A 23429-nucleotide genomic window follows, 5' to 3' on the forward strand; every position below is an offset into this window, starting at 1 on the left:
GTAACAACAATGAAACTAGGTCCATCTGGTGAAGAAAATTGGGGACAGACCAACTGGCACATTTCCTATAGTTTCATTCATTTGCTTTATAGGCTGCATCCCGAAGGCCTATTTGCAAACGGCCTCTCTCCTCGGTCCTCAGCTCGTGCCCCGGAAATGTCTACGTCATCGAGGATGTCTCATTTGTCTAATTGCAACCAGAGGAGGTGAGAACGAGAAGAGAGGAGAGAGGCGAAAGGGCTGTTACGCAAGGAAATATGAGAACATCCTATGTGGAAGTGTTTTCAGTTGGAATTGTGTGATCATTGGTCCAAACTGTCAATGCGAAAAGTTCCCTCCCACGTCTATCAACTTTCAGATTCCACCAAGTTCGTAGGGATTTATTAGCGGTAATAAGTTACTAGATAGACCAAGAAAAGATCTTTAAATGCTGGACTGATCATGAACTACTATGCAACTACTACTACTACTAAAAATTAAAGTTCATGCCTGTTTTGTTCACGCATTGTATAATAAGTATTCATTCATGTCCCCCAACTGGGCAACTCAGGTAGCAAAATCTTCCCCCCAAATTCCCACCTCTTATTCCCACATGAAGTGACGTAAATTATGGCGTTTTCACTGGAAATTTTTTTTTTCCAATGCACATGAAGGCACCGTCATATTGGTCTCTCCTTCATTCCTCCATCCTCATCGTTCCTTTCTTGTTTCCTTTACAAATATAATTAGAAGAAGGGGTTAGGACAGGAGGAAGGAAGGAAGGAGAGATGGACAAAAAGACAAATGATCTGCAGCCATTCTCGACATTCCTGGCCTTGTGCTGTGATCCCGTTGTCCATGCTGATGGCTTGTGACAACCCGTAACTTGTGAAATTACGTCACTTCCTCGTAAGAAGCACTCCAGTTTGCGTTTACGTTCATCACAACACAATGAGTCAAAGACCAATTAATCGCTGGTATTCACCTCGAGTAACGTATTGTTGTCTAGCGTTTGTTTTTAGCAACACAGGAACATTGCTAACCACTTTTACCAACACCAACGGATAAACAACACATTCCACGATATTCCACGAACAACAAGACAACATAACACATACCCTTGAGGCATTGGAATGTGTACGAGTAATTGAAATGGACATTCACATTTGCTAAGCAGTAAAAAGAAGAGTAAAATAGCACAGCTACTTAACACAAACACAGGCCGCAGCCATCTTTGTTTTCAAGCCGTAAGAACTCTCCGCCGAACTTGGGGGTCTCCTGGCTTGTACGAGACGAGATCGCTTCTCGTCAGATGACTTGAAATGGGCGTATTTGCGTAATTTTGCGTAACTTCCGTTTTTTCGGACAGCTTACTACGTAAGACGAGTACGATGGAAAATGGGACCACAGGACTAGGCGGCCGAGTGTGACATCAAAATTGTTTTTCCAGCTGGTGTAGCCAAATTTCAGCCTTGCGTATGCAGCTGATTTTTTATGACTGTGAGATCAAAAGCAGGAGAGCCAAGGAAAGCCAAGACCAGGGAGCAGGTGTGCTTCTACAGGCACCAGGTGTTTGCTAAGTTCTCATAAATTAACAGAGGACAACATCAGACAATAGCAGCCCGACATATCGGCATTTCATATACTGTAGCCCACATCCTAAATAAACTTAAAAGGCTTATTCACACGATAACAGTGTCAATGAAAGTAGTAAAATAATGAAGATAAATTCTTTTCAAAACAAAATGTAAAAATGGGCATCATATTGTGAGTGGTTTGTAGTAGAATTGGAACTGATTTATGAACTGTAGAGTCATGAAGTTTGATTGTTTGACAAGTCAGTTTAAGAGTTGCAGCACAGGGGAATCGTGAAGTTTGAATCGCCAGTAAAGGAAGTAGACTAAGCAAAGTAAACAGAGAGAGAGCACAGGTGAATGTGATTAGTAGGCTAAGCTAGCAGTGGTGATAGTCAGCTGGAGAAGTTACCGCAGAGAGTTGCAGTACGGGGGAATTATTAGCAGGTACATTGCAAAAGAACATCCAGTAAAAGGTAGGCCTAATAAACAGAATTATTTTCAGTATCTCTACTGCTCAGGGGTGCGTTTCCCAAAAGTATAGTTGCTAACCTGATAGCAACTTAGTTGGTTGGCAATGGGAAATTGCATTGAAACCAACAAAGTTGCTTACTTAGTTGGCAACTATGGTTTTGGGAAACGCGCCCCTGACCTTCTTGACACTGTTAGCTGGTCCTCTTGTTTACAATTGTTGCATCTTTGATGGTGTGCAGAGTCGGTGGTAACAGCCTCTCTTCACTTCGAAGGCAACTAGTGTTGTACAGTATAATGGTGCGATCCATTTGTCCAGTGTGCTTGTCTAACGAGTAGTAAGTTCGGAATCCGGAAGTTACGAAAAATGACACAACAGCATGCCCTTCCTAAACTTGTCTAAAGAGAAGCAATCTCGTACTAGTCAAAGGACACCCAGTTCACGGCGAGTTCTTACGACAAGGAAGTTATGTAATTTCACAAGTTACGAGTTGTCACACCGTCAGCATGTACAAATGGATCGCACAATAAATGCTTTTAACGCTGACATCACACACTCCGCGTGCAGTGATCAATGCATTGTGCTGCATGGCACAGTGTCTGAATACATTTCCGAATGGTGATCACCATGTTACACAAGGAATTTTGTTCTTTTTAGGTGTCTAATGAAGGTCTTGATTTCCCTTATTTCTTCATCCTGATATGTCATCCTTCTTGATTGCAATTGCTTGTAGCTTGTTTTGTTTCCAAACAAAACTTGGTAAACATGACTGATAAACTCTGATCATTGAAACCACTGGTCAGAATTTTGGGCATAAACTATTAATCAGGTATGAGACATTTGTTTTAATCTCTCATGGAAATCACAGACCAACAATTTGCGGCTAATGACCATGCTCCAGTGAACATGTAAACAGATGATTAATGTTTGCAGAGTAGATGAGCTGCACGGGAGCATTAAAAGTAAACAATTAGACTGGCCTAATTTTACTTTTGCAGGTGCAGGGGTGGAGAGTAGGAAATTATTTCATTTGCCAGTCAGCTAGTCAGGCTTACACATAACTCTTTTAAAAAGAACATTACAGCACTGCTTGTACAGTCCAATAGCTCAAATGGCTCTCACCCACTTCAACAGCCTGGCCCAGAGCTGGAGTGGGTCAGAGTGAGAGTGGGCGTGGTTCTCAATTAAACCATTACAGACCATTAGACCAGGTCCTTATAGATGCACAGTGCTAGGAGACAGTGTCCAGAATGTTGCTAGGATGGTATCAAAATCTTAAATTGGTGAAATTTCAACATAGAGGGTTAAAACAGAGCAAAAATCAAGGATTTATGAGTGCACCATGTAATGGGTTTTCCTAGATGGCATCACATATGCATAGTCATTGTACACCCTCTGATGTTAACATTTACATCACTTGGACCAAAGCAAACCATAGCGTACTTGTAGACATGCGAGCTGTCCTTACACAGTTAACAAGCAGACAGCTCATATTTAACATCTTTCAGTGAGTGAACTGAAGCGCATTTAGCATCTTCACATATCAATGTCTGAAATAACACACAGGCAGTGGTTTTGATTTGCTGGAGAGCACTGAATCATAGAATCATGGCAAAAAACAGTATACTTTCAATTATTCACTCTCGTTATATAACGCGGAGCAGCATGCGGTGCCTTGCGGGAACGCGAGTGGTCGGAGGGAGGCCTGAGCATTATACAAATGCATTTGTGGGAGGTGTTTGTGTGAAGCAGAGCAGGCGAGTAGGCGTGAGGGGGAGGCGTCTATCAATATTGAATTTTTAAAGCAACTCTCAGTGGCAGGGCCGGGGCGGGGGAGATGACTAAGCCGGACCCGGTGTGGCAGCGGAGCGCCAGCAAATCTCACTAGTGCAGCTGGTCCTGCTCAAAGGGCTCAGCGCTCAAGTGAGCACAGGGGGAGAGGCGCCCGTTGGGATCTTTTTTGGCTCCGTTTGTTTTGCTTTTGCATCACTGTGTCCTTGTACATCAGTGTACTCCTCCAGCATTTGAGTTATTATGGAGGTGAGGGAATGTAGTGGCCTATGAGGAGATAATATGTCCTGAAAGAGTTGAGTGGTTTATTTATTTATTCTCCATTTCGGAAGAGCCAATACTTTTACCGATACGTTTGGAAGAATGAGTGTGTGAATGGGTGCGCACACACTTCTATGTGTTATTGATTGTGTGTGTTTGTATATGTGTGTGTGTGTGTGTGTGTGTGTGTGTGAGAGAGAGAGAGAGAGAGAGAGAGAGAGAGAGAGTGTGAGAGAGAGAGAGAGTGAGTAAGTATGTGTGAGATAGAGTATGAGTATGTTCTTGTGTGTGTGTGTGTGTGTGTGTGTATATGTTTGTAAGTGTCTGGGTCTTCTACATGTAAGCAAATGTCCATGCAGCAGCTTCCTTTTGTGTGTTCCTGTGTGTGTTTGTGGTGATGGTGGTGGTGATGGTGGGGGCTCTCTAGGAAAAGATTATTAATCCCCCACCCCCCCTCGCACCCCCGCACCCACTTCACTTTGCATTGGCTCTAGAAAACCTACAGTATACTGTACAGATGTGCAGTGGCTCCGTTGCTGTGGCAACCCACTAATCCACCAGTGTGGACCTCAGTTACTAAAACCACATTCCCACACGATTACTCCATATTGGGCCTTTTATCTCTCTCTCTCTCTCTCTCTCTCTCTCTCTCTCTCTCTCTCTCTCTCTTTCTCTTACTCCTTTCCTGTATGTGAGATTGTAAGACACAATGCTGTAGTGTGTGTGAGTGTTTGAGCCAGTATCTGACCACTCATGAACTGATTATTCTAGAATTTGAGTGTCCAGTAAGAGCAAAAGCAGTCATTCATGTGAGAAGGGCTATGTGATTAAAGTCCGGTTCCATAGTTCTTAAGAACATAATGATGTCCTCCGTGTAAGTAAGACAGGACGACCACATGCATGTCCACTTTTAATGGGCAGCAAATTTATCAGGAGAGAGGCCTCTTTAGGACGTGCATACTGTGCTTAGATTTTCTGAGGGGATAATATCTTTAAGCCCTTGCGTTGGATTACACATGGCGTGCATTGAGCTAAACAGACAGCTGGGACGGTTCACCTGAATGTATGTGCCTGGAACATTCGGCACGCTGTGCTGTGCTGTGCTGTGCTGCGCTGCTTTTGCAGGATTTATCACCAGGGTAGAGGTATTCTTTAGGATATTATATATCTGTTAAACATGGTGTTCTGACTGTCTGGCTGTAACAGTCAAAATGAGAAATGCAACTCCAGGACCTGTCTATGGAGAAAATATAAATCTCTTAGCATGTACCACAAATTAACAGCATCCCACCGATATTACATGCTAGTCTCAAGCCCTGTGTCCTGGAGGACATGTTACATACGCAGGTACGGTTGGTGCCCTTTGGTGCCCCTACTATGGCATAGTTGCCATAACAAAGTGTGCATACGTGTCTTCTCACAGGGCCCCCATATATAACCTCTGACAACAACATTGGCATCACTGTGACCCCAGTGAACCCATGGCTGTGTTCCAATTCACACACTTCTGTATACCTAATATGAGACACAAGTACACAAGTGCATTTGTCTAAAAACATGTTGCATTACCGCAGTCCAAATACCTTCTTTTTTTTTCTAAAATAGATTTGCTCTCAAACTCTACACACTCACTCAAAAGCAAAGGCATAATTAGAGAGAGAGAGAGAGAGAGAGAGAGAGAGAGAGAGAGAGAGAGAGACACACAGCAGCAAAAGAGCAAAATGTACATCCTGTCAGAAAGGATCTCTTACCACCATGTCCGCTCAGGTACGGGCCCACAGCTGTCAGTGCATGCCACTTCTAATCCTGCGCCTGCAGCTTAGAGAGATATTATCCCTTCAAAAGTCTAAATATGTCATGCATGCCCTAAATATGCTGCTCTCTTGTAATTTCACATTGCATTAGAGCTAAAAGGTAACGCTTTTCGTGTCGCCTTCAATTATAAGACCTTTACAATCCTATTAGGGCCGCCAAATGACAAGTCCCACAAGCTTCATGACCACTCATGACAGCAGAGAAACTAAAGTACGACATGGAGAGGTTCACGTTGGTCTTCATAGAAAGAATAAAAAGCTTCACATAGGAAACTGTGCTCACTAGGGGGTTGTGTTTTATTAATATGCTCAGAATATTAGTGAAAAAGAGCATATGTAAGCATATTTACTTCTGTTTTCATTAGCATCCATTTGTGTGTGTGTTTTTTTTTTTTTTTTTAAAGTGGCTTACAGTGACATTCTGTGTAGTTATATATTTTTTCATTAGCATGGCATCTATTGGCTATGAAACTTTTTGTTTTACTGTGTGTGCATCTTGCTTTACCGATTAGGTACAGGAACCATGTTATTGTCACTGAGCCACACTGCTGATGATTATTATGACCGCCGCTAGCGAAGCTAGCGAAGCGGTCATATAGGGATTGTCAAAGTTTTTTTTTTTATTTATTATGACCGCCGCTAGCGAAGCTAGCGAAGCGGTCATATAGGGATTGTCAAAGTTTTTTTTTTTTTTTTTTTTTTTTCCCGTCATCTACTTCCTGAAATTTTGGTCAACGATACCTGGGGCACCGAAACACCGGGGCACATGAAATTTGGTGGGTATGTAGCCCCACTAGACTTTTACGGAAAAATTTCGTTTGGTCCCCGGGGGCCACTCCCCCTCCGCGCTGGGCCCCCCGAAACCCAAAAAATGCAGTTTTTCCTAAATAACTACCTGAACCGTGGCACCGAGGATGAAGAAATTTTTATGGTATGTTGGTCTCAAGGGCCCACATCAACTTAGCCCATAATCACTCATTTGTGATTTGCACCCCCCCGGTAAAAAATGAAAATGCAATATCATTCTGCTTTAATCGCCCCTCTCTTCAGTAAAGACGTTCAGAACTGCACCAAATTTTATGTGTATGATTAACCTGACATTCTCTGGGGGTATGCCAAGTTTCGTAGAATTTCATCCATGGGGGGGTCTAAAAAATTAAGTTATGTGTACATTTAGTGACTCTACACTCATTGGCCTGTAGATGGTGGTGCACACATATACACATGCACACACACACACAGGCACCCACATACTATCGGTATTAGAACGGCTGATACATAATTACAAATTCAGTAGGATTAAAAGAAAGCCAAAATAAATATTCATCATCATCATCATGGCTGCATTTCCAGTATTGGCGATAAGTAGTCGTTTGTCCACTAGATGGCGCATCGTTGCAGTGAGACGTAATTTTGTTGGAAGTTAATCTAAAGTGGGTTAGAAAGACACTATGCTTCCTATAAGGACAAGACTGTAGGCTACAGTAGTTTACCGCAGAGAACGTCTAAGGGTAGGATGATTTCTGCATGAAATGTAATTCCCATTTCCTCTTGAAGCCGAAATAAATCTGAGAATGTTTATCGGACATGCTTGTTTTTTACTGCAGGTAGGCTACGTTAATCCTATCAATAGCAGAACGTAGGTAAAATAATGTTACCGTTAGCATGGTTGAGTGATGGAGGCCAATTTGATTATTGATGTATTTGTAGAAAACCATAAATGCGTTTATAGGCTACCAAGCAAATCGATAACAGCACTAATTGTATCTTTCGACTGTCATCTCATTTGCTTATGACCATAACCTAGGCTACTAACAGGAGCTAAGTGAGTTAGCCACAACACGTTCGCTACGTGATGGTTTTTTAATGGAAAATATATAGGCCTAGGCTACCTGAAAGATAACCTGTCTATGATCCCGTGATGATCTACATCTCCATTTAAACCAGATGTTTTAGAGCGCACGTTGAGATGTATTCAGGGCAGGGCTGTACCTACACATATTTGTTGCACGTGCTACAAAAATCATTCTTTGCGATGGATGATTTAATACCAACGTTACACCGGTCAGATACAGTTTTGCCTGTGGCTATTCCGTGAGACTGAGGCGCTTTTTGTTTGTTCGAAGTGCGTGTTTAGGGTGTGAGAGGGGAGTCAATGTGCTTTGATTCCAGCTTGGTAGTTATAGTCTATGCGATTAAAAAACACGTGTGTGTGAAGTATCCAAACAATGATAACGCTTTCATTATGGCTGCTTTAGCCACAGACCTTTACTGTTACTGTACAGTGGGTTGGGTTCCATTTAGAAGTGTCCACTTCATTCGCCCTTTCCGTGATTCACAGCTACGTGAAATGTATTACTACTGATATGCAAAACTATTAACTTTTCGCCAAGAGGTGGCAGCTTGATACTGTAAGGTGTAAGCCATTGGTTCCAACGGATATTTTATTTGGGTCGCCAGCATAGCCTGGTGACAATTTGTGTTGTGTAATAGGCCTAGCATAGGGCCTACCTTATATAGCTTATAGTTTGTTAACAGTCACGGTTTTGTCATGCAATGTCTATGCATTTTTGCATTTAGAATAGCTCTAAAACCGGGGGGCGAACACGTCGCAGGGGGGGCGCCAGTGCGTGGATATCTCAATCGCAAAATTAAACAATATTTCTATCGGGCGCCTACCATGGACTAGGCTGGGTGAAAATCAAAAGATTGCGTCAAAAGATTGAGCTTAACCATGGACCTCATGGTTGCAAAATGCAAGGGAACATGAATCAGCATATTATTTGCACAAACAATAACGGAGAGTAGCTCTTCAACTTTGCCCGTTAAAATGTGTATGAACAGTCTCGCAACGCATTTCATGAAGGCCCTTTTGGACATGTCAGTTATTTGCACCACTGGGTAAAACGGCATTTTGTTTTAGACTACTGGTATTTAATTTGTGCATTGACAATAAAGCTGAATATAATTTGAACTAGATGACTAAACCTATGCATATGTAGAAGAAGAAACATTCACAAAAATCCATGACATGACCTCTCTTCTTGATAGCTGTTGAAAACTGCATGGAACTGACAGGGATTGTTTTAGTTTAATAATAAATAAATAAATACATTATGCTGCTACCTTCTGCTTTTCCCAAATACAATGTAGCCTACAGGTGTACCTTTCATCAGTCCAGTTGCAATGGATGGACTATGATGAACTGCCCTACTTGTGATTGTTTAGAGATTTTAAAGGTTTTATAACAATGTTACAGATTTTTTGGCCCAGAAACAAATCTATTCACCTTTGCAGCGCCAGTAGGCTACTTTGTGTGCGGAATGTGTGCAAACACACATTCCAAACAAGCATACACAAAAGTTTCAAGAGTGGGGGATGGAGTAGAAGATGGAGACAAATTCATTAATATGATTTATTTTCGCGGAATGGATGTGCAGGACTGAGCGGCGGTCATATTTTGTACCGCTACGCGGTACATCTAGTTTTTTTTATTTTTTTCCCGTCATCTACTTCCTGAATTTTTGGTCAACGATACCCGGGACACCGAACCACCGGGGCACATGAAATTTGGTGGGTATGTAGCCCCACTAGACTTTTACGGAAAAATTTTGTTTCGTCCCCGGGGTCCACTCCCCCCCCGTGCTGGGCCCCCCGAACCGCAAAAAAAGCAGTTTTTCCTAAATAACTACCTGAACCGTGGCACCGAGGATGAAGAATCTTTTATGGTATGTTGGTCTCAAGGGCCCACATCAATCTGGCCCATAATCACTCATTTGTGATTTGCACCCCCCCGGTAAAAAATGAAAATGCAATATTATTCTGCTTTAATCGTCCCTATATTCAGTTAAGATGTTCAGAACTGCACCAAATTGTATGTGTATGATTGACCTGGCATTCTCTGGGGGTATGCCAATTTTCGTAGAATTTCATCCATGGGGGGGTCTTTAAAAAAATAGATTATGTGTACATTTAGTGACTGTACACTCATTGGCCTGTAGATGGCGGTGCACACATATACACATGCACACACACACAGGCACCCACATACTATCGGTATTAGAACGGCTGATACATAATTACAAATTCAGTAGGATTAAAAGAAAGCCAAAATAAATATTCATCATCATCATCATCATGGCTGCATTTCCAGTATTGGCGATAAGTAGTCGTTTGTCCACTAGATGGCGCATCGTTGCAGTGAGACGTAATTTTGTTGGAAGTTAAACGTGGGTTGGAATAACAATGGCCGCTTCCTACAAGGACTATAGTTTACCGCAGAGAACGTCTAATAAGGATAGGATGATGTTCACATGAAATGTAATTCCCATTTCTTCTTGAAGCCGACATATATCTGAGGATGTTTATCGGACATGCTTGGTTTTTACTGCAGGTACGTTAATCTTATAATATCAATAAGGACCTAGGCAATGTTACCGTTAGCGTTGGTTGAGTGATGGAGGCCAATTTGATTGATTGCATTTGTAGAAAACTATAAATGCGGTTATACCAAGCAAATTGATAGCAGCACTGTAATTGTATCTTTCGACTGTCATTTGTTGCACGTGCTACAAAAATCATTCTGTGCAATGAAAGATTTACCAACGTTACACCGATCTGATACAGTTTTGCCTATATGCGTGAGACTGAGACGCCTGTTTATTTTGTTTGAAGTGCGTGCAGGGTGTGAGAGGGGAATCGATGTGCTTTGATTCCAGCTTGGTAGTTGTAGTCTGTGAAATTAAAAAGCACGTGTGTGTGAAGTATCCAAACAATGACACCTTCATTTCATTATGGCTGCTTTAGCAACACACCATAAGCTACTGTGTAGGCTAGTGGGTCCCATTTAGAGGTGGCTACTTCACTCGCGCTTTCCTTGACTCATGGAGCTGCGTGAATTTTATTACAACTTTTCGCCACGATATGGCAATTTAAGTCCGCTTGATACTGTAAGGCTTAAGCCATTGGTTTCCAAAGGAGATTTTATTTGTGTTGCCAGCATAGCTTATTGACAATTTATGTTGTAAATAGGCCTACCTTATAAGCCTACCTGTAGCTTAAGGAAGCTAACAGCTTTCTATTAGGATCTAGTTTGTTAGTTACAGTTTTGTCATAACTCCCTGATGCATTTTTGCATTTAGAATAGCCAGAGCGTGAACAATATCGGGTGCCTATGGACTAGGCTCGCTTGGTGAACCCAGCCTGATCTGCCCGCTATTTATTTTTTGATTTCTTAAAAGATTGAGCTTGGTCTGGTGAAAGCCAGACTAGCCATGGACCTCAGTTACACAATGCAAGGGAACATGAATCAGCCTATATTTCGGTTGCAATATATTTGCACGAACAATAACGGACAACAGTTCTTCAACTTTGGCCCGTTAAAATGTGTATGAACAGTCTAGCGACGCATTTCATCAAGGCCCATTTGGACATGTCAGTTATTTGCACCACTAGTAAAACAGCATTTCGTTTCAGACTACTGTTACTTAATTTGTGCATTAACAATAACGTTTCAGACTACTGTTACTTAATTTGTGCATTGACAATAAAGTATTACATGAACTAAAGATGACTAAAATCTTATGTAGAAGAAGAAACATTCACAAAAAAATCCATCCATCCAAAAATGACCTTTGTTTTTGATAGCTGTTGAAAACGGCTGAGATGTTTTTGTAAATAAATAAATAAATAAATAAATAACATTATGCTGATACCTTTTGCTTTTCCCAAATACAATGTAGCCTACAGGTGTAAGTGACCTTTCATCAATCCAGTTGCAATGGATGAACTGTGATGAACTGCCCTACTTGTGATTGTTTAGAGATTTTAAAGGTTTTATAACAATGCTACATCTTCTTTGGCTATTCTACAATCTATTCACCTTTTCAGCACCAGTAGGCTACTTTCTGTGCAGCCGCACACACACACTCAGGCATGCCAAACAAGCATACACAAAAGTTTCAAGAGTGGGGGATGGAGTAAAATATGGAGACAAATTGAAGTGTGCTTTATTTTCGCGGAACGGATGTACAGGACTGAGCGGCGGTCATATTTTGTACCGCTATGCGGTACATCTAGTTATTAACACACATAAACAATAAATCTCTAACATCTGCATGATAATGCCTTTTGCATGAGAATAATTTGCACTACGCTCCAAGGGGCCGTAGGTTCCAGTGATTTTAGAACAGCTAAAAGGTGTTTTTTTGGCAAGACGCAAAGAAAAAATACTACATATACCTTAAAATAAAGGCAATGAGCAATAAGAAATTCCATGATTTATTCATAGATAATCATTCTTCCACCAAGAAACATATTTCTTTTATCAGAATGGTTGCCAAGCAACACCAAGATGCAGCGACTCTAACTTTTGTATCAATTCACACAGAATGATATGTGGTCAATGTGAAGGGTTGCGTTGGGCTTTACAATGGCAGCACGATTCACCCAAGCAAAGCCAAAGACCGGAACTATCCATTTTAGAAAGATAATTCAACACAGTAGCGTCACGCATGTGTCCTTTAGCCTCTGCTCCAGATTGAACTCACACAACATCTGGTCACTCCTCTGTAATCGTATGATCTGTAATCTTAGGGGCTCTCACCTGCAGAACCTCCTCCGTGTCTTTGTCCTTGGCTTTGGCCTCAGCTGAATGCACCGGGCACTGTTTGGCCAGCTTCCTCTTGGCCCGCTCCGCTTGCGCATTGGTGAAGTAGTTGACGGCGGCGAACTCGATGAGGGCGGAGAAGACAAAGGCAAAGCAGACGGCGATAAACCAGTCCATGGCCGTGGCGTAGGAGACCTTGGGCAGCGAGTGGCGGGCGCTGATGCTCAGGGTGGTCATGGTCAGGACTGTGGTAATGCCTGGAAAAAAAAATCAACACCCCGCCAAAGACGAGGAACACGACGCTGAGTTCAGTAGATTAGTCAGGAACTTGTACTCAAGCACATCTGACACTAAATGAGTTCTGACAGCTCAACAAGAACAGCAGAGTGCTGACACCAGCAGGACCATGCGTTTGAATTAACAGATAAAATCACCTGTTGAATAAATATACATTACATAAAAGTGTAATGACAGCAAGCACTAACAGCAATGACAGAAATGAGGCAAGGCAGTCAACAAGGCAGACCAGAGCAATAAGCAACCAAGACCCTTTTCTCGTAGTCATATGGCATTCTGTGCTATGACATGTCTCTGGCCAGGATTTATAGTGAATCCATGTCCACCACTCTTCTGTCCAAAACCTTTACGGTAAGTGGACATAATGACCATCTGATGACAGAATCATCACAGTATAGCACATTCTGCATTCTGCAACTCATTCCAGAAGAGTAAATATGTTTGCTTAGAACATCTATGTATGAAATGAAAATTACAACAAACATTTTAGTGCATCACATGAATCATGAATTTCTGGACATGAGGGAACGTGCTCTCCTCAGTACTGAGTGAACACAAGGCACACAAACACACACACACACAAATTTATGTGATTTCTATGTCTTTTTTCTCTATGTAATAGTGTCCCTGTTAGTATAATTATTTGTTATGCCTACACCCCTAAGGGCTGTTAATGTTCTGAGTGCAGCCTATGTCTTTGGTAGCCATGGGAAGATTGAGGCACACCTGTCAGCAGAGTGCAAATTACCCCACCATAATTGGGGGGTACTGCTCCTTCACTTCTTCTATGACCATCATGGTCCACTACCATATCAATCCCCACCATGATCGCCAAGTGCAACATATGTTGTGCAACACACATACAAGGTCTAAACATGCGACAAACTGATAATCAGTAGGCTACAGAATATCTCATTGTTATTATATATCCAAAAGAGAACTGTCAATTCCCAAAAGTTAGATGTTAAGTGCACTGAAATACCATTCTAATTACTAGTAAAGTACTTTACAATTACTAGTAATACCTTTCTTTACAAGAAGCCTATTGCCTATTTTATGATATATTGATTTGGTTTATTTTTAGATTTCATAAGACCTGGAGGTAAGACCCAACCCTCTCATATAGGCCTACTATATAAACAGAAACCAATTTTCCATTATAGTCTATGGTAGTCAGTATCAAATCAACACAATTACTTGGAGATATGTGAAACCTGAGCAATCTTTAATGTGATTAAGGAGCTATGAAAAAACATACTACCACAGAAGAACTACAGAGCGATAGTATCAGGGTTCTCAGATGAAACTACATTTATCAAACTAAAAATATGAAATAATAGAATGTAAAAACAATACTAACCAATTAAAAACAAATTCAAATACTAGCATGTACTATTAAGCCTAGGCTACTTGGCTCTTTTTATGTTTCCACAGGTTTTACTGATGTTATGTAGGCTTATCAGACCCTCTTGTGCATAACATAAAAACAACACAGGATCAGTGCCAAACTCATTTTAAAAGGGCACAATAATTTATTCAAGATAAAATGAGAATGGACACCTAGGCTATGGAGTTCATCTTGGAAATGACAATCGATTTTACCTCACCACAATGCAAAGCTTGATTTAAGTAAGGGATAATGTATAGAACGCCGGTCATTACTGGGAAAACTAGATGTACCGCAGAGCGGTACAAAATATGACCGCCGCCCAGTCCAGCACATTTTTTCCACAAAAAGAAATCACGCTGAAAGGCCTATATGATTCTAACTGTCTCACTAAATTGCATTATCCACACTCAATTCTCACTGGTATCTGCTAGACAACAAGTACCAAAACATGATTAGTTCATAGATTTCACATGTAAAATTCATTTTATAGAACCCCACCTCCATCTTGCCTGTTTATAATTCTGAGAAATTCTTGATTGTTTGTGTTATGTTTATGTTATGTGTGTGTGTGTGTGTGTGTGAGTGTGTGTGTGTGGGTGTGCGTGCGTGCTTGTGTTTGTGCCTGCGTATGTGCCTGTGCATGCAAGCGTACATATGTCTACTGTGTGAGTATGTGTCATACGTATGATTACTGTGAATGTATGTGTGTGTGTGTGTGTATCTGTGCACATGTGTGCACATGAAATGGGTTAACATGACCCCTGGAGGTAAACATACGGAAAGAAATGGTCATCCTAGGCCCTACAGTTCTCAAGATATTCACAGAGAACTGTGTCTGCCCTACCCTCCTTTCGGGGGGTCCAGTCCAGCGGGGGGGCTACAGATCAAAACGAAAAATGACGGTTCCATGCTATCCATGTGGGGGTACATGCCCACCAAGTTTTGTGTACCCCAGTCTTTCAGTGTCCCGGGAATCCTTGTTGGTGTATGTCACTAAATGTACACATAATTTATTTTATTGTAAGGCCCCCCATGAACAAAAGTACACAAAACTTGGCATGCATTCGGAGGGTGTCATAATGATTCTACACTTTTAATTTCGTGCAGTTTTGACCTTGTCAGCCAGAGATATTGTGATGAAAACACTTAATTTTTTGCTTTTTCATTTTTAACTAGGTGGCGCTATACATGAAATAAGTGGTAATGGGATGGGTTGACATGCCCCCTTAAGACCAACATACATAAAAAAGATGGACCTCCTAGGCCCTACGGTTCTCGAGATATTCACAGAAAACTGTCTCCGGCCACCTACAGGCCAGTTGGTGTATAGTAACATAAATTAATTTATTGTGTGGCCCCCCATGAACGGAATTCCACAAAACTTGGCGTGCATACAGAGGGTGTCATAATGATCATACACTTCCAATTTCGTGCAGTTTTGACTATGTTAGGTCACAGATACCTTCAATTACAACACCTCATTTTTACTTTTTTGTGTTTAACTAGGTGGTGCTATACATGAAATGAGTGGTTATGGAATGGATTGACATGGCCCCTTGAGATCAACATACAAAAAAAAAATGGTTCTCCTAAACCCCACGGTTTTCGAGATATTCACAGAAAACTGTGTCTGCCCTACCCTCCTTTCGGGGGGTCCAGTCAAGCGGGGGGGTTACAGATCAAAACGAAAAACGATGGTTCCATGCTATCCATGTGGGGTTACACGCCCACCAAGTTTCGTGTACCCCGGTCTTTCAGTGTCCCGGGACTCATTGACGGAAATTTGGGCATGCGAAAAAAAAAAAAAAAAAAAAAAAAAAAAAAATACGACTAAACCTATATGACCGCCGCTTCGCTGCGCGGCGGTCATAATAAGTCCCGACAGGGCGAACCGGTCTTGTTCCGCCCTGAAGGGATGGAACAATAGGGGTGTCTGGAATCGTTTTACATAAAAATATTCCTACTAGCTAGGATGCAATTCATGAAAATTGAGCACTTCTAAGTAAGTTTTTGGTTTTTGGCAGGGTGTTAGGTATAGGTAGCCTAGAAATCTAGACGCGCCCCTAGCAGCAGCGAATTACATTTGCTGCCAGGGCTAGTCTAGCAACTCTCCGTTGGCTTGTGAGCTCCTGAAATCGAAACTTAATCAGGCCAATGAAATCGTGTATAGAGTCGTTAGGTGGGCTTAACATAATGATTGATGGCAGAGTTGCAACAGTTTGGCTTGAATTCCCTGCTACTTGAAAACAAATAAGATGGATGTTGCTGCTGGCGAACAGTGTGACACGAGTTAAGCTTTTATTAAGTTGGCAAACGTTTGAACTAGCCAACTAGCTCCGCTGGTGGGAAACGCATGGGACTCATAGCGCTGCCGCTGTCCTATTGCGTGCAGAGGGAATTTGAAAGACAACTGATTATCCCGCCCCTCGGACTGAGCACTGTGAACGGTGAGTGTCCAGACCCTACATTTTAATGTGGGTCTGGCTCTTCAGGCTAAGGTATAGGCCTAAGGTTTTCAAAAATCCATGGATACAAGTTGGGGTGGCACCCCTAGTGGCAGTTATCCATAAAATCCAAAATGGCCCCCGCCAAATAGTCTTTTATTCTTAAGTCAATTAGTCTTAGTCTTAAGTCAATAATAGTCAATTAGTCTTAAATTGTTGTATAATGTATTTTCTCTACTTTGTTTGATACAAGAAATCCAATTTTGATATGTTCTTCTTATTTGAAGTCTATTTCCATGTTAAATCTAGTATCATAGTCATATTTAGCTCATAAACGGTCAATATCTCTGAAAAAGTCACATTGAAATACTCAGGTCCCTAGACCCATATTTTTACCTCCAAGGTATGCTTTTCTTTATTGACATGGCCTCTCAGAGCTGTGGATTGGATTTGGATCAGGGAAGCCATATAAAGATATTCCAATCCACCACATCTCAGAAATGCTGGGACCTCAAAAATGCCAAGCACTGCCCCTCTTCCACGCGTTCACAGGATGTGACGTTGTATCAGCAATCTATGGAATTGACAAAAAAACTGCATGGATAGCATGGGCAGCTTACCCAGAAGTCACCGACACCCTCGTTCTGATCACCAAGACCCAACCAGCCTCACACTGGAATCAGTGCACATGCAAGTTCTCAAACGCTGGACTGTACTCATGTATAGTAAGAACTGCGGTGTCGAGTCAGTCAATGAAACCCAGAAGCTTCTTTTCACTCATGGCCTCAAGTCCCTGGATTCAATCCCCCCGACCCATCATGCCTTATTCCAGCATGGAAAGTGTGCCCTGCACACTGCAGCTTTTGTCTGGAAGCAGTCCCTGTCCAAAACTCCAGATTCCAGAACCCAGTGGGTGCGGTTGGGATTGGAATGACAGAACCAAAGTCTGGGTGCCATTGGACAGATCTGGAAGATGCCAGCAAGGGATGCTCACTCCTCCTAAACTGTGGCTGTGTGGTTGCCTGTATGGGCAACTGTAAGTGCCACCGAGCTGGACTTTGCTGTACCACATTGTGCAAGTGTGAGGGAGGCTGTACTAATAATGATGAAGAGTGAAACCAAAAATCTTTGAATAAATACATGATGTTTAAGCAAAGTCCTTTTAGGTAAGTCCCTCGACTCGGCGGCCATATTGCAACGCTTTTTGGGCACTCATCTGGGCATCCATTTCGGCAGAAATGCGCATGCGCAAGGCTTCACGACAGCAATCTTGCTCCAGCGGTGAGATCACAACACATGACTGGCACGATGTCTTCACAACACACCACATTATTGGCTCAATGTATTCACAACACAGCACATGATTGGCTCAATGTATTCACATGTCAACATTTTGCGTGTGATTTGTGTAGACAACTGCCATATTGCCGTTACAAACTAAGCTCATGCATTTCTATGGAGGATTTTTTGAGTGCTGTGTCTCCTCATTAGAACGTCGATGGTTTAAGTGTAACCTAACCACACTAGCACCACCACTAGGGGCCAAAGTTAATAGATCAATATGGAAACCCAGTGTTCCCCACTATCGGGTATTCAATTGAATGAATGAGGGAGTAGCCAGTGTACAAAAATAATGCACTTTAATGTCTGATTTGTTTGTAGCAGAAATATATAAATATTTATAAATACTTTAGTTGAAGCAGAGAAGGAGTTGTTACATAACCAGTATTCTTAAATATTTCCACATACAATATACATAACGTTATGTCAATGTGCATACACTGCAGATAGGCTACTATGAATTTCCCCTATGGATCAATAAAGTATCTATCTATCTATCTATCTATCTATCTATCTATCTCTATGCTTGCTACCAAATAAGAAAAGAAACAGAATAAATATAATCACCCCAAAAGAGGGCACAATCACTTCAATAAGGGTGAGGGATAAAGAGGTGCCAGCTGAGGATGGAATCACCCAGAGGACTAGACAAATACATAGCCTACCCTAGCAGGGATATAACTGGCCTAGCCACATTCACACAGCAGTTAGCTATATACTATACCTAAGATTGATATAATCACTACACACATAGCTATATACTACTATAGGAGTGCTACAATTAGTTAAAATATACACCGCACATAGGCAACAATCCACTACAAACTGCAACACAACCAAAAATGTCACTACACACACAGACTTAGTATAGGCCTCACTGCAGGCAACACTGACTAGGTTCGAGGCAGAGCAGAGTATGCTACCCTCTGTGTTCTCCCAGCCCCAGCTGACAAAGGAATGAAAGGAAAAGAGCAGGCCTCGCCATAGACAGCAAGATAATAAATTAACACACAAACTTGGAGGTGGTTTTACACACTTATAAGAGCTACAGCTACCTACAACATAACTTTAACCCACTGACATGTCATGTTTTACATAAGGGGAAAACAGTGGCTACAACTTGCTCCTGAAAATAAAAAAGATCACATTAATCCCATGCCCATTCAACCGACTGAAGTAACATGATATATGGTTGAGAATTTAATCAATTAATACCTGATAACCTCTAGGCCTCACATCTCATATTATGTAGACTGGAACCAACATTTCCACATGGACCAGTGGCTTAACTATAGTAGGTGCAGCAAGTGCAGTCGCACCAGGGCCCGTGACCTCCCGGGGCCCGTCGCTACCCCCGCCCTGCCTCCTTTTTTTTTTTTTTTTAGAACTTTAGAATGTTAGAGCACGGAGAGTGAAGCGTCACTTTGACAATCTATCGGAAGATGAGTGCTTAACCGATGCAGAGAGATACTTCAAAGTGCAGGTATTTAATGCAACTCTGGACATCATAATCAGTCAGCTCTCCCAAAGATAAGTATGCGGGAAACTTGTCATGTGTTTGAGTCTTTACGTCCTATGACCCTTCAACTCGCAGGTGATGAACTGCTTGAAAAGGCAAGACGTTTGTCAGACCATTATAGCAGGGATATCGCACCGACATTCCCAACACAACTCCTCTCATTCAGGTCTTGCTTTAAAGCAGAGATTTCACAGAAGTCATCTATTTTTCAACTTGCCAAAATGCTGGTGGTAGATTATGACAGTGTAACATCCACATTCGGGGAAGTGTGTAGCCTACTCATGTTGTTTCTGACATTGCCTGTGACATGGCAACAGCTAAGCGATCTTTTTCCAAACTCAAACTTATTAAGACCTATACCTAAGGAGCAGCATGGGGCAGGAGAGGCTCCGTGGGTTAGCTATCCTGTCCATTGAAAATACGAGAGCCAGAGCATTAAATATTGGGAACATCGTCGACGATTGGGGATTTTATGCATATGAATGATTTTATTTGGTTTCTGGACGGTTAAATAAGTTAGGCTACATTAAGGTTTGTTTCTGCGCAGTGCGAGTTAATAAGCAAGCAATCTACGCTTGCAGTTTCAGCAGAGGGTTGAAGAGGCGCATTGAGTGTTCCTATAATTCCATGCGAGTTGATGTTAATGCAGTAATATTAGATTACCCTGGCCTGCAGGCTGTTAATAAAATTATTTTTTAATGTTTTCACATGTAATGGATATGTAGTCGTGTGTTTTTTATTTGAAATTGTAATCTGTAACTACTAAACTACTTCGGTGCCTCAGGCCCTTTGCATAAACAATTGAAGTCACCCTTAATGTGTATTGCATGTATCAGAGCTAATTCATCCTGGCCTAAAGGGCCTCGGTATGGGGCCCGCGTAGCGCTCTCGCACCTGGGCCCACCATTGGCTTGTTACGCCACTGACATGGACACTACAAAGACAATGAGTGCATATTCAACACACAACAGCACGTACCTTTCTTATCTTAAGATTAATGGGTTACACTTTAATATACATAACATTTTAAGTTAATAGAATCTTCAACAAACACTCATGCAGCTAGACAGCCACCCTGTTCGGACACAACGCGAACGAGGGAGCTACAATATCAACACACATTAGTTATAGCGAAACCGCACTAAACGGACGGACAATAAAATATTTTAATACCTGAATATCGACACACCATGTATGTACCACAGCCGATGATGACGACCAGGCACCAGAAGACTGAAACACTATAATGTTTAACACATCACAAAGTTTGTAAGCTTATGGCCTGTATTGGCAGGGATGGATTACTGCACGGGCCTACTGGGCCCAGGCCCAGGGGCCCAAGAGGTCAGGGGGCCCTGAAATATCATATATATTGCCTCAATATCAACAAATCAGGATGTAGGCTATGAATCTGATTGAATTTAGTATTGGCCCCAAAATGCACCAGAATACAGGAAATCACATCAAACAAATTAAAACATTTCTGGGGGAGGACCCCCAAACCCCCCCTCCCACATATGCGACAATTAGTGGGGGGCCCTTAATATATCTAGGCCCAGGGGCCCAAAAGTTCATAATCCGTCCATGTGTATTGGTTGAACTCTGCCTCAAACAATTAAGCCAAAAACGCTTTCCTTATCCGCTTCGTGTTGGATCCCCGCTGGCAAAGTTCAAACGCGATAAACAGTGCTCTCACCACTGCATTAGACGCACCATCTGGTTTGAAAAGAAAGAGTGACTGCGAGGTAGGCCTACAATTCTACCTGCGTTACATCCGGTCACCTGAGATGAAACGTCATGTGACTCCCTAAAACTGATCGCAATGAAACCAGGTGCATCAACGGCTTATCCCTTTCCCACCCGTCACATATGTATGAAACTAAAATGTAATATTGATCCTTAACATGGTAAAAAGCCTAATATACTGTAACTTTTCACTGTGGCATAGTTCTGAATGTGTGTTTATTTAAGGCCTCAACAATGGTCCTTTTGGTCACAACATGTCCAATCAACAAAGAAAAGCATACCTTGGAGGTAAATATATGGGTCTACGGACCTGAGTAATATTTGAATGTGACTTTTTTAAAGATATTGACAGTTTATGAGCTAAATATGACTATGATACTAGATTTAACATGGAAATGGACTTAAAATAAGAAGAACATATCAAAATTGGATTCCTTGTATCAAACAAAGTAGAGAAAATACATTATACAACAATTTAAGACTAAAGGAAGCTGAGATATAACCTTTTCTCTTTTCGGCGGGGGCCATTTTGGATTATGGATAACTGCCACTAGGGGGGCCACCCCAACTTGTATCCATGGATTTTTGAAAACCTTAGGCCTATACCTAACACCCTGCTAAAAATCAAAAACTTATCCAGAAGTGCCCAATCTTCATGATTTTTCACATATTCCTTCCCAGCTATACAGTGAAAATAGGAGTTGACTTGTATTAAAGCCTAACTGTAATGATATACATTATGATAACTCCTCTTTCGACACATTTATGTTTCTCCAGCGGCATTGCAGTGTTTTATGGTTTCATAAACACTAAATGCATTTTGTACCACAGCATGACGGAACAACAAAATATTCAGTCTGTTCGTTGCCAGGAGCACCCTAGCACCAATAGCTCTTGGGAAGCTAGGATTACTAAGACTCACCAGAATCATTAAGATCAAAGCTAGCTATGAGTCCACACATTATCAAGCATTTAGACTCAATGGCCCCAATCGCTGAAGTCTGAGGTCTTGAAGGAATTAAACCATGACTCAAAGTCAAGAGTTGAGCAGTAGAGCCTTTTGCTTTGTGTATGCGGGGAGCCTTTCTGGTATTATAAAATGATAACCATTCAACCCCTATAGCTGAGGATTATGCCATTACAATTACAAGGGGCTAAGCTCTCTGGCCAATTGACCTGCGGATTTCTAACAAATATCTGTAATGTGATTTAGGGCAAGCTTCTTTGTGTCACGTATACAGCACAAACTGCAGCCCGCCCTGCTTAAACATGCTTTATGATGCCCTATAATCTGCACTGGTGGCAAGATGAAAATCTGTCAATCATACAGGCACATCATAGGTGTGGCAAATCACACCAGATCCACCAGTAAAAAAAGAAAATGGCTCTCCAGTTATTAGTTGCAGCGATTAGTCTCAATGATTAGTTTGAATTGTGCAAGATTATTTGTGCGATTACTCTCTCCATGCGCTCTGAAGGAGCATGCACATTCCAATCAGACACAGTCTAATCTCTGGAGGTGATGAATGGAATTAAAGAAACAGCAGATTGTGTTATTCTAGTTCATTCTAATCAGCACTCCTAAACAACACTGTCTTGATAAGCCTTTCCAGGATTTTACAGATATGTAATCTACGCTGTTAAAGCAGTGCAGTGACACACTTTCTGGGCCTCTAGGTCGGCTGGGAAGCACACACGTTAGATTGAGACTGTCCAGACGTGTGCGGCACCTTTGGTCTCGCCAGGGCAGACATTCCCTGACGCTGCAGCTCGCGTTACACAACGCACTGCCTCACTGGAAGAGACTCCGTCGTGACGAATGTCCCTCGAACGACTCAAGGGCCCCCACTGTGAATAAGCATTCAGAGCTCGAACCTCAAGGGCCTAGTTTTATCACGAGTCATGCTTCGCTACGGCCCGCCTCAACAATAACACACCCAGACACATTGAGGGTATGAGGGGGAAGAGGGGCTCAGAAAAGAAACACGTTCGATGTGCCCCCACATGGGCGCTCATGCCCAAGCTCCTCCAGACACCGCTCAGAGAAACGCCATTGTGCCAAATTATCCACACGCAATTCAAAACAACGCTTTGTATCAGGTCTTCTTGTACACGCTGTGTAGGGGTTTGTGTAGAACTATCCCTACGCATTTGGAGATGTCGTTTGTGTAAAATTTTCACGCATTTCAAGGTG

General features: G+C 41.9%; 1 protein-coding gene across 1 annotated transcript in view; it reads right to left on the reverse strand.

Moving 5' to 3' along the window:
* Nucleotides 1-23429, reverse strand: part of gabra4 (gamma-aminobutyric acid type A receptor subunit alpha4) — a 53784-nt gene that overhangs the window by 21177 nt on the left and 9178 nt on the right. Inside the window, exon 8 of the mRNA XM_076286602.1 lies at nt 12496-12755. Within this exon, the coding sequence (XP_076142717.1) occupies nt 12496-12755 (260 nt within the window). The remainder of the gene's footprint in view (nt 1-12495; nt 12756-23429) is intronic.

The sequence above is a fragment of the Alosa pseudoharengus genome, unplaced genomic scaffold, assembly GCF_046254945.1.
Source record: "Alosa pseudoharengus isolate Yale_2024_CS ecotype anadromous, Long Island Sound unplaced genomic scaffold, YU_APseudo_1.1 YU_APseudo_1.1_scf_16, whole genome shotgun sequence".
NCBI lineage: Eukaryota > Metazoa > Chordata > Actinopteri > Clupeiformes > Clupeidae > Alosa > Alosa pseudoharengus.